Source organism: Saccopteryx leptura, chromosome 3 (genome assembly GCF_036850995.1).
Source record: "Saccopteryx leptura isolate mSacLep1 chromosome 3, mSacLep1_pri_phased_curated, whole genome shotgun sequence".
Lineage (NCBI taxonomy): Eukaryota > Metazoa > Chordata > Mammalia > Chiroptera > Emballonuridae > Saccopteryx > Saccopteryx leptura.
Window position 1 is genome coordinate 143,543,388 of NC_089505.1, and position 12,488 is coordinate 143,555,875.

At 40.1% G+C, this 12,488-nt stretch overlaps 1 protein-coding gene across 1 annotated transcript in view; it reads left to right on the forward strand.

The window, feature by feature from the left end:
• Nucleotides 1–885: 885 nt before the first annotated feature.
• LRRC7 (leucine rich repeat containing 7) overlaps nucleotides 886–12,488 on the forward strand; it is a 595,608-nt gene continuing 584,005 nt past the window's right edge. The window contains exon 1 of the mRNA XM_066376553.1: nucleotides 886–968. Within this exon, the coding sequence (XP_066232650.1) occupies nucleotides 967–968 (2 nt within the window). The 5' untranslated portion in view covers nucleotides 886–966. The remainder of the gene's footprint in view (nucleotides 969–12,488) is intronic.

A 12,488-nucleotide genomic window follows, 5' to 3' on the forward strand; every position in this document is an offset into this window, starting at 1 on the left:
CCGCCGGACTGGGATTTCTCTTCTTACATTTTGGGGGAGCCCTAGTAGAGGTCAGAGGGGCAAGAGAGAATCTCAAAAAGGGGCCCAGAGCTGTGAACGTGGTCACCCTCTCCGGTCGCTGGAAAAATCTCCTTGACATTTTTCACACTTTGAAGCAGCTGCAGCTGGTGTCGTCGAAAAAGGGGTGGGAAAAAAGAGGGGGCGGGGAGAGCGGGGAGACGCAGCCAAGAGCCACGAGCAGCGCCTCCTCGCCTGCCAATCCTGGCACCTGTGCGCGGAGCCGCTGCACCGAGGAGGACCCCACTCCGGGCGAACCCCGGGCTCGAAGCCACGGACACGCAGCCCCCGGACAGCGGGCTTTCGCCGGAGGGGACCTAAATCAGCCCAGTCGGGACGCCGCGATCGCTGGCAGCCCCGGGAGCGCACGGCCCCTCCGAGCCGCCCACCGCACCCGGGTCCCCAGGGATCCTCGCCCAACAGAGAGGCGAGGCAGCGGGCAGGAGGCTGTTACAGAGTTGGGTGCACGATTCGATTTTTATGCTCATCTCTTCTCCGCCCAGGATTTATTGTCTGTGGAGCCTTCTGGGGGCGGGGAGGGAGCTCTGCGCCTCCGCCACCGCCGCCGCCGCTGCTGCGGTCGCTAGCGCGGCGCGCACGGCAGGCGGAGGCTGGGGAGTGGATGCGGTCCTGCCGCCCCCGTCAGCGCTCCGGGCTTCCCCTGTTCTGCTTCCCGCCGGAACCTCTCCAGCCGTCCACCTGAAGGGCACCGGCATCATGGTCTAACGTGGCACCTGCCAGGAATCCCCTCTTTCTTCTCGTCGTCCTCCTCCTCCGTCCTCTGCCGTACCCCCTCCGAGGATCCGGGCGCCCACTCCACTGCGGACCCCGAACACTTTAAGGAATAACCTTTGGCAGCTGCACGATTCCCAGTCTCCGGAACCTCATGGGCAGTTTCTCCTGCCGGCAATGTGAGTACGGCGCTCCTGTTCGGTGGCCCAGGGGACCGCGAGGGCTCTTGCCGCGGGTGGGCACGGCGGCAGAGACGGCGGGAGGTGTGGGACCCCGGCGCCCGGCGGGGGCGGGGGTGGGAGAGCAGCCTCTGGCGCGGGGCTCTCCGGAGCTGCTCTCGCCGTGGCCCGCGGAGGCGGCGAGGATGTGGCAGGCTGGAGGGCATTGGCAATGGGGTGCTAGTTGTGTGGGGTGCGACGGAGCACCGAGCAGCCTGGGCTGGAGACCCCGAAAGGTTACATTACTGCAGAAAGGAAATGTAAAGAGAGAGCGCTGGGCGCTCGTGCTGGGACCGCTGGTCCAGCTGAGGGTAGTCTTAGCTGCTCTTTATCACCATGGGCATCTCAGGAAGCTTTTCCCCGAGGTGTCTGAGGGGGAAGCGCTTTTCTTTTCTTTTCTTTTTTTGATCATGACACACACACACACACACACACACACACACACACACACACACACACACACACTTGTGGCAGATCTCATTTGTCCCTTTATCTTGGAGGTACATGTTGGATTACAGTTTGATGTCTATTTGTTTGAAAATACAATTGGAAGATCTTTATGCCACAGAGGATTGAGGGAAAGGGTGGGGTTTGGGGGTGGAAAGAAAGAGTGTGATAGACTGGAGGACGGAAAGAAGTGGGGAGCAATGGAGTAAAAGCTCTCCCTTGGAGTCAGGGAAAGCCATGCCTTCCTCCCCTGAGCTAGACAACTCCTGCCCACACATGTCCTTTGTGTTGCGCGGCGAAGCTGGCGAGCCTGCTCTATTCTCCATTCCGTTGCCGGGCCCCCTTCAGCATCTTGTGTCCTCCTCTTAGAGTCATTAAGGATCCAGGACTAGTTTCGGATCCTACGGGCAAAGAGGGAAGGAGGCACGTTAACCTCACGGAAATCATGGCACCGCAGTTCACGGGCAAATAGATCGGCTTCCGAAGGTCTCTCGTCTTCGTGGTTTGCAGAGTGAGCACAGGGGTAAGGGGATGGGGATTGTGTAGAATGCCTTTATGTGTGACTTCATAATAACGGCGATGGCTGCGGCGTTGCTCCATTATACTACTTCTGCCCATCAGGACTGAATAAAGGGCCCGCCTCCGCCCTCTCTCTCACTGTCTCCTCCCCACCAAGTCACAAAGCCTGTGGGCCGGGCGAGGGGGCGCAGCGCCGGGCAGAGGAGGGAAGGGGTCACTTTCACAACTCCTGGGAATCGGCTTCAGAAGGGAACCATCTGCGACTCCCACGGCTCCCACGTTCCTCTCGAAGTTCTTCAGAAGGAATAAAAGGGGGGGAGGGGCAGTGAGACATAAAGGTCCTACACCTACTCTTTTTGATTACTTTCCCAGTACACTTTCAACACATTAAATTTACCTGCAATGGTAACTAGGTCAGCACGTAAATATGTGTACCTGTATTTGTCGCATTGTGGTTCTAGATGGATGTAAAGAAATTAGTATATGAGCATATTTTTATCTGGACAAAATTTCTAAGCACAATAGAGATTTTATAGCGTGGGCGAGAAGAGTGCATTCCAGCGAAAGCAGGACACGTGATCTCTCCAACTGGAGAGATACAGTATTAGGAACTGGATTTTCTTTGTTCCAGGCTGAGCCTATGAGATGCTCAGCATCCCAGTTGCTTAAGTCCTCCTATAAAGAGGGGAAAATATTAAAATTGGCGTGCGGAGGGGGTTGAGGGGGGAATAGAGGGTAGAGAATCCTAGGTAGATAGGTACCTGTGAAGGGCTTGAACCTTCTCTACTGCCCACCTCTCCTCTATTTTTGGCTAGCTCCCTCCCCGCCCCTCGTCCTAGCCAGCTCCCTATGTAAAAGTGAGGCGTTCCTTCCAGGAGCTGTGGTGGGAAAGTTCTCCAGCCCCTGAGCACGTGGGTTCTCCAGCGCCTCAGAACCTGCTGCGATTCGCAACAGATTCTGCCACCACCCCAGTTCAAGTGTTACGCCTCCATCCAGGCATCGCTGAGCTGACTTCACAGACTCTTAAGAGAACCACCACAGGATCTTTCTGCAAAAGACAGTAGAGCAGAGTCAAATCCCGGCTTCTGGGAAAATTATCGATCCGGGACAGAATGAGAAAGTAGAGATGTAGGAATTATTTCATTTTTCCTTAAAAATAAGAGTCACAGGACTAAAATATATAGAGGGTGATACTTAGCTGTGTTTGCATATGGACTCCTAGGGAGATGTGTCAGGCCTGTGGAATGTCCTAGGATGTGATTATTAATTTAATGGAGGTAAAACTTGTTCTAGACCCAGCATTATATTAGTTATCTAACTTGGAGACTTCTTAATTTATTTTTACTCCCTGTTTTATAAGCCATCTTAATGGGCTGAAGTTTTTTAAATGTGGGCTATTTCTGTCATCTGATGCATTGCATCATACTAATTTGTTGTGTTAGGGAAAGCAGAGTCAATTTTCATGACATATTATGAAGTGAGATTTCTTTATACATTTTTATTTTTATACTTGACTGTCTAAGAAAAGATGTGTACTTACCATGGCAACCCTTACATTTTTCCATCACGTGTCCCTGCACATATGCAGCTTCAGAATTAGAAACAACTTCTTAAAGAAATAAACCTAGTTAATTACAGTAGCCATGTTTTATTCAGAATTTTAGTACCACTTTAGGCCGGTATTAAAATTTTCTTAAAATAGCATTCCAGTTTCTTTTGTAAGCTTTTAATTTTTCTGTGTCCTCTAAAAATACAAAACATAGCTTACAGTGTTTCTTGTGTGTCTACAGTTTTATTTGTTTTGGATTTTTAAAACTTGTGGAGATACAGTTAATATTACTATAAATTTTTATCACTTATGAAAGTCATTAAATATATGATCTACTTGGTGATAATTTAATTCTCAGGGACATTTCTTAGATCTATTTTTAGTATATAGTCAATGGAAATACTTGATCTAAAATCCTGTTTTCTTTAATCACAGAATAAAATGTCCACTTTTTAGAATAGTTGAAAGTTTGAAGATAAGTGATGTTTTAATTGATGCATCAAAATCAGTTTAAATTATAATTTTATCTCCTGATATTTGCAGCCTCAAAATAAAGGTACATTACACATTCCATGATTCAATGATTCATTCCATACCCAAATGAACAGAGTACACAGATTAATGACTATTGATCAGTTACCACCTGAGTTATTTCTGGATTCTTATCACAATTTTTTCCTTCACATAAATTATTTCATAAATTTTGGAAAATTACTTACTTAAAGAATATAGGCTGTTCCTTGAGTATAATTATAACAAGTACACCATTAATAAAAGATACTGTTTGGAGTATTTTGTTCTCTCTGGTAATAGTAACTGCTTTGTATCCCCCACATTCTTTTTGGAGGTGAGACAGTCAGTCATGTAAATTTGCAGGATGACTTTGGGGGAAAGGACAATTCAAATCTGAGACACAGAACACACCTTCAGTCTGTGCCAAGCCAACTGACCGTTAAGTATGTAATTCATATATATCTCCAAGGAAAGACATATTGGAGATGTTTCTAGGATCTTCTAAAGAGTTTTCATTTTGAATCTCTGTAACCAAGGGGCCACATCATTGTTCAATGAAGGGTTTGTCATGCCTCCATTTAATGAAATTTTAATATTAAAATACAATCTGGCCACATAGTATGGCAATTAAATTCTATTCTGAGAAAGCACAAAAATCAGAAAGGAGATGCAGAGATAGTATGTTTTGCATACATGTTAAAACACTGAATTTTAAATTGTAAATGAAAACTCAGAACTAAAAGTAGTTGTATAAATCAACTATGTTTAAAAGATGATGGCCAAAATCGGTAATGTTTTTTCTTTTAGGCGTGTTTCATAAATCAGGTGTGCGTGATTAGAAATGTTCATGTTTTTATAGAAAATACTCTAGTGACTCATCCTGAGGCAGTGAAAGAGGAGTGAGGAAGCCTGAGCGCCTCTAGATCTCACCTGCAGGCTCAGGTAACATCAACAAGCTCTTTCAATGCTCTAAAGTAGGGGTAGTGATAAGTGCTATTTTGTGATTCTAGTGCATCGCAAATAAAAAGACAAAGCAGGACATAAAAAGTGGTTTGTTCATTTTAGAAGAGTGCATCATAAACTTTTTGGTACAAATCAGTTTTCCTATAATAACGTCTGTGTGCGTGTATGGTTGTATATGTGATAGCATATTATATTTTTAAGATATGCCACTTAAATAGTTAAATATATCTATTTCCTATTTTGGAATTGGTGGTTATGCTCAGAAATCTATGGGCTCTTGTGATCAGCACTCATCCCTTTTCATCTTGCTTTTCTTCAGTCAGTGCATGAATGGTAATCATAATCATAGCAACCTGTTACTAAACACCAACCCTGGGTCAGGTGCTTTATGAACCCTTTAAGACAGTGGTCCCCAACCCCCGGGCTGCGGACCAGTACCGGTCTGTGGGCCATTTGGTATTGGTCCGCAGAGAAAGAATAAATAATTTACATTATTTCCGATTTATTTATATTTAAGTCTGAACGATGTTTTATTTTTAAAAAATGACCAGATTTCCTCTGTTAAATCCGTCTAAGACTCCCTCTTGATGCTTGTCTTGGTCACATGATACATTTATCCGTCCCACCCTAAAGGCCAGTCCGTGAAAATATTTTCTGACATTAAACCTGTCGGTGGCCCAAAAAAGGTTGGGGATCACTGCTTTAAGAACTATGATTATCTATTTGAAAATTTAAAAACGGAACTCAGAGGCAACAATTGGCAAGTCTATTTCACATAGCTAAAAAGTATTGAAAATTTAAATCCAGATTTGGTTCTGGTACCTTTATCTTCATACCATGCCCTTTCCTTTATAGGCACACATTGGTGATTGTTAAGTGACTGAAATCTGTAGATCCTAAAATTATTTGCTAAAGAATAAAGAAAAATTAACATTTTGAACTAGTTTTTTAAAGTAATCTATATATTTGGTAATAATGCACCATATTATTTTGTGACCATCATTTAATATTAGTATAAGTAATACTGGTGCCTATCTCCCTGCCATAATTAATTCATGGCACAAACATTTAATAAGCTATTGGAATCTGTCATATAAAATTACATTAAAGGAGGTTTCAATAAAGCAAGTTTTGGGTCAATAGCTGTCATATCTAGTTTGAAACTATAGTGACATGTTTGATATATAAGCCTCTGGAGAGTTATCATATATGCTATTTAAGTTATTAAATAGAAAAATTACCATTTGTTATTCAATGGCATAAGGAAAATTATTAAATGAATTTAATAACCCAAAGGATTCCATGTATACACTCATCTTCGTTCCATTGTTCAGTTTGTTAAATTACTTAAAATCTCTATACAAAATATTATTTTACTTAAATACACATGAAAGCAACAGAAGTTACCAAATATGAAGTATTTATTGAATTTTACACTAGCATTGACATGATCTGTTTAAATATCTTAACAGTGGAGTAGGTGCTTACATTGTTTAAGGAATTAATTTACTGGGTTCTTAAAGATGTCATTCCTTTGGTCGTGCCAGAATATTTTTGCTCTGCATGAAGTTCAGTCAGGCTGAGTGCATACTGAACAGCAGCAGATAGTGATACCATGTGCTGGGTAGTAGCATAACAAATGTGTTAAATTAAAACAAGCAAATTGTAGAATACAAATAAATGTGTGTATGTGTGGGGGGGCATGTATGTGTTCAGATAGAATTAAATTTTGTGCTATTCAAGAGGTGCAATAATATGAGAACAAATGATTTGACTGTCTAACTGGCCTAAAAGAAAAAAAACAGTTTAAGTACAATCACTATCATTATGAGGTTTGCATAGGGAGGAAGAGAAGGCGGTACTGTGGAATACATAGGTAGCAGAAGTAAAGATCGGCAAAATATGTTGTAAAAGAGCTATTTGATTTAATTCAAAGAGAAAAAATATTATAGCTATTTAGGCTATTATCATATTAAAGAGATAAAGATACTTTTGTATAGTTGCAAAATACTTTATGGCTGACTGGCTGCAGTATCAGATTACTTGGTAATAGAAGGAAAGTCAAGAAATGAACCTTATTGAGACAGTGCCTAAGTGTTATAAAGACATTTGTTGCAATAAAAAGGTGAGAAATGGATACAAAGCAAAAATGTATCAGCTAAATTGAAAGAAATTAATATGACACAAATGGTGTAACTAAAAAATTTAAAAGTGCAAGTGATTAGACTTCCTGAATAGTAACTGCCTAAAGTGTTCTACATATAAAGTATTCACCATTACAGTTCTTACTATAAGCAAGCATTGTACAGTCACATATGATGGAGATGTACCTCAGAGCACATATTTTGAGCACTGATATCACATTAAATATTTACTCCAGTGTTATTCTGAGTTTGTGTAATTAAAGGCATGAAAATTTTTCTTTCCCACTTTACTTCAAGTGTGATTAATTTCATAAAACAATTATAAGTTATTGTAATTAAATCAAATACTTATTTAACTTTCAGTGATTGTAAAATATTAGCAATGTCTGCAGGGTAATACCATATTGTTGAACATTGGGCATACCACACACATGCACACACAGCTGCAATTGCTCTGTTTTACAACATACACATAGTTGTAATCTTACTATTCCATTATTCATAACACTTCAGAGATGGAGTGTTCTTGAGAAGGTCTTATTTTATAAAAGACGGAACTGCACCCAGCTAAGTTTGCTTTTTTTGCTCAAGGGCACACGGCTGATTGTGAGAGAAACAGAAGTGGAACTGGATCTTTCGGCTCCCAAACTGTCAGGAAAACCATACCCTTGAAATGGTTGGAGCCTTTTACACCCGAGCAGAAAGAAATAGGAAAAAGAACCTATTCCAATAAATTCAGTTAATGGAGCAAGCCAATAATAAAGAAGCCCAAAATGCATTTCTTTCTTATTTCATTGTTTGGCCTGAATTTTTATTTGGTCTAAGTTTTTGGACAATTGCCTTATCTTTCCACTTTGATTTGACTGTCTAGGCAGTTGAATGCTATGAATTTAACATCTATTACATATTCTATTTTTAAAAAGATGTCTATTTAAAAAAATGAATTTCATTTTACTAATATGAAAGCACTCTAAATTCTGACAGACTATACTCTTTTAATGAAAATTAAAATGTTTCTTTTAAATTATTGATATTTTTAATATAATACCAACTAAATAAATTTTAGGCTATGAAGAAATGTTCGATTGATTTAAGGTAAATGAATTCACTTCTAAATTTGTGACTTTATTAAGAGCAATCAATTAGTTTTTTTACCCCCCCCCAAAAACAAGAATTACTTAATGTAAAGTTATGCCTTTCTATAAAATATTGCCTTAAATATTAATTAGAAAAACATTCTAATAAAGAAAAAATGTGATACATTTGAAATTTGTAAAACATACTCATTTCTATGAATTTTTTATACAAAGTTACATTTTGAAGGGTCCTTTGAAATAAGTTCCTTGACTTCTAAATATGTTTATGTATCTGTTACAACTTAGTTCTGTTTTTTCATGGAATATATTTAATTTTTATTGAATATATTAGGGTGATATTGGTTAATAAAATTATACAGGCTTCAGGTGTACAGCTCTACAATCCCTCACCTGTATATTGTATTTGTTTTCACCAACCCAAGTGAGACAAATTTAAAATAAATGTTTCCCATTTGATGTTTTTTTCTAATGGTAATATTTTGAGTTCACTCTTTCTAGAAGCTTTGGTTCCTGGAAAACATAGAATAAGATATCTTTTGCCCTGTTAACACATATTAGCAATATTTGTAAAACATTTTTGAAATTATGTACATCTCTTGAAATATGTATTTTATTTATAAACAATGATATATAGAAACACAAGCAAAAGTTTTGATTTAACAAGACATCTCTACATAGTCCCATATAGTAGCCCTTTTTAAAGGGTGAATTAAAATGTCTTAGTACAGCAATAATGTTTAAAATTGAAAAAAAAAGCCTGGTGATTCCATTAGCCAGGTGTCCCCAAACTACGGCCCAGGGGGCCGCATGTGACCCCCTGAGGCCATTTATTCGCCCCGCCACTCTTCCAGAAGAGGCACCTCTTTCACTGGTGGTCTGTGAGAGGAGCACTGTATGTGGCAGCCCTCCAAGGGTGTGAGGGACAGTGAATTGGCCTCCTGTGTAAAAAGTTTGGGGACCCCTGCATTAGTCCATTACATATCAGCACACTAGCTCTGCTTTGTCGATTGTTTCTTATTCATGCTAGCTTACCGTGGACTATTCTGGGACTTGTGGGTGTAACAGAACAGAACCCCTGTTCTGTATCTGTGAATGTAATTCTGTATCTGTGAATGTAATTCCACACACCGTTTTACATGACAAAGTCTAAATGTCCTAAGACTAGATGTTAAAGAGGCGATAAGGTATCGACCTTGACCAATCCAGAGACTGAATTACCTCCATAAGAAATCCTGGTTATTTTTCAATATTTAACTTTATTTAATGATATTTAGACATAAAGAATTAAAGGCATTTTGTGTTTGCTTCCTTGCTTGCATATTTACTTGCTTTTTCTACTTCAACATAGCTAAGGTTTGCTTCCTGCAGACAGAATGCAAGCTGCTGACACTCAAAACAGTGGCCTCCGAGGTGGGATACAAACAAGAGAAGAGGGGGTGGAAAGGTGATATAGTTTTGTATTTTTGTACAGGAAGAAACTACTAGAACTGCAATGCATATTTATTTTTTATATAAAAATTATAAGGAAAGTAAGCTTTATTACTAGTTAATAAATGTATGAATTAACAAGATCGCTTCTATATTGAGATTGGGTACATGAAAATATAGTAGAGAAAACTATAGTAGGAAAGCAATGGGTGAAATTGAGGATGCATTTATCATAAAGTCTAAAATGTGCTGTTGAGTAAAAAGGTTAGAGCAAGATTTGTGTGTGAACAGTGTTTAGCATTTGGTTTTCCTGAATATAATTGTATCTATGTCAAGCTCTTAGGCTCTTTATGTATCTCATCCTAAATATACTTCCTGAGCCAGGTCAAGGGCCCTTGTCTTCTGTAGCATTTGGCAAGATATATATCTTCTGCCCTGGCCGGTTGGCTCAGTGGTAGAGCGTCGGCCTGGCGTGCAGAAGTCCCGGGTTCGATTCCCGGCCAGGGTACACAGGAGAAGCGCTCATCTGCTTCTGCACCCCTCCCCCTCTCCTTCCTCTCTGTCTCTCTCTTCCCCTCCCGCAGCCAAGGCTCCATTGGAGCAAAGATGGCCCGGGCGCTGGGGATGGCTCCTTGGCCTCTGCCCCAGGCGCTAGAGTGGCTCTGGTCGCAACAGAGCGACGCCCCGGAAGGGCAGAGCATCGCCCCCTGGTGGGCAGAGCGTCGCCCCCTGGTGGGCGTGCCGGGTGGATCCCGGTCGGGCGCATGCGGGAGTCTGTCTGACTTTCCCCGTTTCCAGCTTCAGAAAAATACAAAAAAAAAAAAAAGATATATATCTTCTGTAGCATTTATTAATTAGCAGAATTTCAGCCCTGTGGACATGAATGATTTTATGGTGGCTGCTAAGAGTAACATGTCTCTTTATAATTGGTCCTAGGGATGCAGTTGTCACTCCTTTTGGCTCTGCATGGGACCAGGAAAGTCCCACATCTCAAGGGTGAATTTCTTCTTTGTATGTGTAAATTCATCCGCAGTTTTTGAAATAAAATTTTCTCTTAATTGTCTTTCCCTTTCCATGATAGAATTTATTTGTATGATTATGTGTAAAAATAGTTAAGAATGTGGAAAAAAGAAAGTTGAATTTGGATTCTGGGGATATGAATAAATATTTTCTTGTCTTAAATGTCACTTGCTTTTATGTTATTATTGAACAATGGATAAAATTGTATCCTTTTGATAAAAAAGGCAGAACATTTTATTGGGACTCAAGAATTACGGTCTGATGGTGGAAAGTAATAGCTCCTAGTACTTACTCTGAAAAAAAGGTAAGAAAGAACTTATAATGTTACTTGAATGGATTTGCACTCTCTCCTGGATCTGAGTCAAGAAAGACACTCTTAAACTGACTAAAGATCACTATTAAGTTGGTAAATTCCTTTTCTAGTGCTTTGTTGGATGAAAAATATATAGAATATGAATATTGCTTAATGAAACTTTAGAGTTCCTTGATTACCCCCCACTTTTTTTAAGTAAGAGGAGAAAAGATAGTGAGACAGCTCCCACATGTGCCCCAACTAGGATTCATTCAGCAACCCTCATCTGGGGACAATACTCAATCAACCAAACTATTTTTCGCACCTCAGCTGATGTGCTCAGACCAACTGAGCTATCCTTAGCACCCTGGGCTGATGCTCAGACCAATTGTGCCACTGGCTGTAGGAAGAGAAGAAGAAAAGAAGGGAGAGAGGGAGGGGGAGAGAAGTAGATGGTCGCTTCTCTAGTGTGCCCAGGCCAGGAATCTAACCAAGGACATCCCAATGCCAAGCCAATGCTTTATGCACTGAGCAAACCGACCAAGGCCAATTATCTTTTGTTTTTAACAATTCTTTTTTAAAACAATCAAACCTTTTAAGTTTTGTGATTTGTGTGACAGCCAAAGATCAATCTTTTCTGGGATGCTTCAATTTTTGAATTGCTTCATTCTTAGAATATTTAAGTAATTGTTTAAATGACTCTCTATAAAAGCAACATATATATTGTGGCTAACTTGATATTTTATCCCCAGAAAAGTAGCATATAACATAGTGCAGAAAAAAAAATGCATGTAATGTGAATGAATCGTTTCACATATGCTGCTGAATGCCTCTTAGTGACTCTTGTAGCCATTAGCATGATTCCTGTCAATTTCTTCTCTTTCGGTTCTGAGAACTTCATAAGACTGTAATTCCCAGTCCCTCTTTGAAGTTAGGCATATTATATGACAACAGTCCAATGCAACAGGAGCAAAAAGTGAGGACTGTTTATTTACGATTTAGTTCACTATTTGATTTTTCCTCTGATGTAGCAATTATGGAAGCATGCATCACAATGTTTGCCTACTTCACTCCATCAGCCTGGTCCCTGAACAGTTAGACTAAAGAAATCCTTACACACATGCATTTAACATGTAGCATGATCAGGTAATGAAATGTTATTGTGTTAAGATTTGTGAAAGGGTGTTTGTTATTCAAAATAATCTGGCCTTTCTTTCCTCTCAAATTCATTGAGTGAAATTTTAGTGATGGTGGTATCTTGATGTCCAGTTTATTACTTCACAATGACAAGGATGTCATATATGAAAATACCTCTAATTTAGCTTTTTAATGTAAAAATGTACTCTATTTTTTACTGATTAAAATTATAATTAATAAAGCTATATTTAAAAGATACAAAAGTTAATCTGATCCACATGATAAAATTTGATAGGTTTTAAATATTCTGACTTTCTCGATGTATAATGTCATGTACCCATATTTTAAAACACCAGAAGTGTGAGGACTCTC